Consider the following 1,844-nt stretch of genomic DNA (forward strand, 5'->3'; position numbering starts at 1 on the left):
TGAAATCGTGGATGGTTAGGGTTAGATTGTGGATGTGATGTGAAACATGTTTTTCTGTGTTGTTAGGTTGAGAAGAAGCTGGCAACGCGGCTCCAGGCGGGACTGAAAGCGTGGAGGGTTTTGGGTAGGGTTAGTTGTAGGAGGTAGGATGTCAGGGCTATGGGATGTGAACAATGTTATTTCGTGTTTGTAGGTCGAGAAGAAGCTGGCCACGCGGCTCCAGGCGGGACTGAAGGCTTGGACGGAGGTGCTGCTGAAGGAGGGAGATGACGACCAGGCGAACCAAGACATGGACAACGACGTCGCTCCGGCTCACAAACCCGGAGGAGACCCCAAACTGCAGGTGATCAGTCTGTCCTTTATAAGGAACCATTGTCTATGGAGACAGACGGTTGCCAAGAGCCTTTCCTTTAAGTAACTTTGGTTACTTAAGTGTCAATGGTACATTTTTTTAACTTTCTTATCTGTGATATCCCACTTGTAACATAATTTTATTACTTGTCTTTTCTTTGAGTACCTTTCTGCTCAAAGGGTCAGTTGTAGTCAGGTGACCAAACCTATTTATCTGCGGAGTCTTTTTCGTCCCCTCTCCTGGTTGCAGAGAGGACGAAAGAGACTCGTAAGCTAAAATATTTTTGGTAACAGGTAAACAGTTCTTACCTTAGGTATTTTACTTGCTATAGTTACTGTATAAAGCCAAATTCCCATATATCTGACTAGAGGGGAAAAGGAGACAGATCTCACAATTGCTATCTTGCTACAAACATGGTAAACTACTATGATGTACACCTGAATTGACTCCTTCATTGCACATCTGTAAGTGGATTCCTCTCGAAAGACGCCCTATTTTTCCACTCCCAACCCTTAACTTGCACTCCTCAAAATTTGCACCTCAAAATGCAGGAAGGAGTGTTTTCAAGCATTACAAATTTCCAAAAAGCCCCCTACAAAGCTTCTGCCTGTGCTGCTCGCTGCGTGGCTTTGCTGCATACAACTGTTCCTAACCCTCCCATGTTTGCTCCGCAGACCCTGCGTTACGAGCTGCGTCTGATGAACCAGGTGATCTACCTGGAGCCGCCGCTGGAGAACGTCCGCATGCGGCTGTTTCAGCAGCTGCACGACTGGGAGCAGGTCATCACCACACTGCCCAGGATACAGAGTTCTCGTTACCAGGTGGGTACATGCACACACACACACACGCACGCACACACACACACACACACTCATGAAAATGCAAGATACACCTTTCCTTCTAGTTGTTGGTAAAAGTTTTCTTGTGCACTACGTGTACATAATCCGTTTGTGGCTGGGTTACAGGTTGGACTGGAACGCGGGGAGTCTGAGAGAGAGACGACCTACCGTAACCTGCTGACCAAACTGCCTGACGGTCAACATGCCATGGACGTGGCTTTCCAGGCCATCGAAGATGTCGTCGTCAAGACCAATGCCTATGTAGCTGTAAGTAAACTGAAGTTATATGCCACGCTTTTTGTGTTAGTGGTAGGTTTTGTGAAACGATTGCTGCTTCAATTGTGGGTTGCGGGCTGCCAAACTGTGTAAGTGTTCATGGCAAGAATCTTACGTCTAGAGACCAGCTAACGCAGTTCAAATGTAGAACTGCCAGATATCGCAAGAGGACATTGCTCTACCTAATAGACCTACTCAACAACAAAGGGTTCGCATCATAAATAAGCAGTAAGACAAGCACACTGTAAGGTTCTAAATGTTTATGTAGATATTCTTTTATCTTTAATTTAATTACTGTATTTTAATCGTAAATCATACTTTCCTTCAGCCGTCAAAGGCTACCACTGTACGATCTGTAATGATAATGAGGATGTAGA

The 1,844-nt window shown here is 45.6% G+C and overlaps 1 protein-coding gene across 1 annotated transcript in view; it reads left to right on the forward strand.

Annotated features, from left to right (window-relative positions):
- Positions 1 to 1,844, forward strand: part of LOC109483988 (cytoplasmic dynein 1 heavy chain 1-like) — an 82,257-nt gene that overhangs the window by 14,473 nt on the left and 65,940 nt on the right. The window contains 4 exon segments of the mRNA XM_019787145.1: positions 67 to 129; positions 194 to 343; positions 1,027 to 1,173; positions 1,318 to 1,458. Of these exon segments, the coding sequence (XP_019642704.1) occupies positions 67 to 129; positions 194 to 343; positions 1,027 to 1,173; positions 1,318 to 1,458 (501 nt within the window).

Source organism: Branchiostoma belcheri, unplaced genomic scaffold (genome assembly GCF_001625305.1).
Source record: "Branchiostoma belcheri isolate BF01 breed outbred unplaced genomic scaffold, Haploidv18h27 scaffold68, whole genome shotgun sequence".
Lineage (NCBI taxonomy): Eukaryota > Metazoa > Chordata > Leptocardii > Amphioxiformes > Branchiostomatidae > Branchiostoma > Branchiostoma belcheri.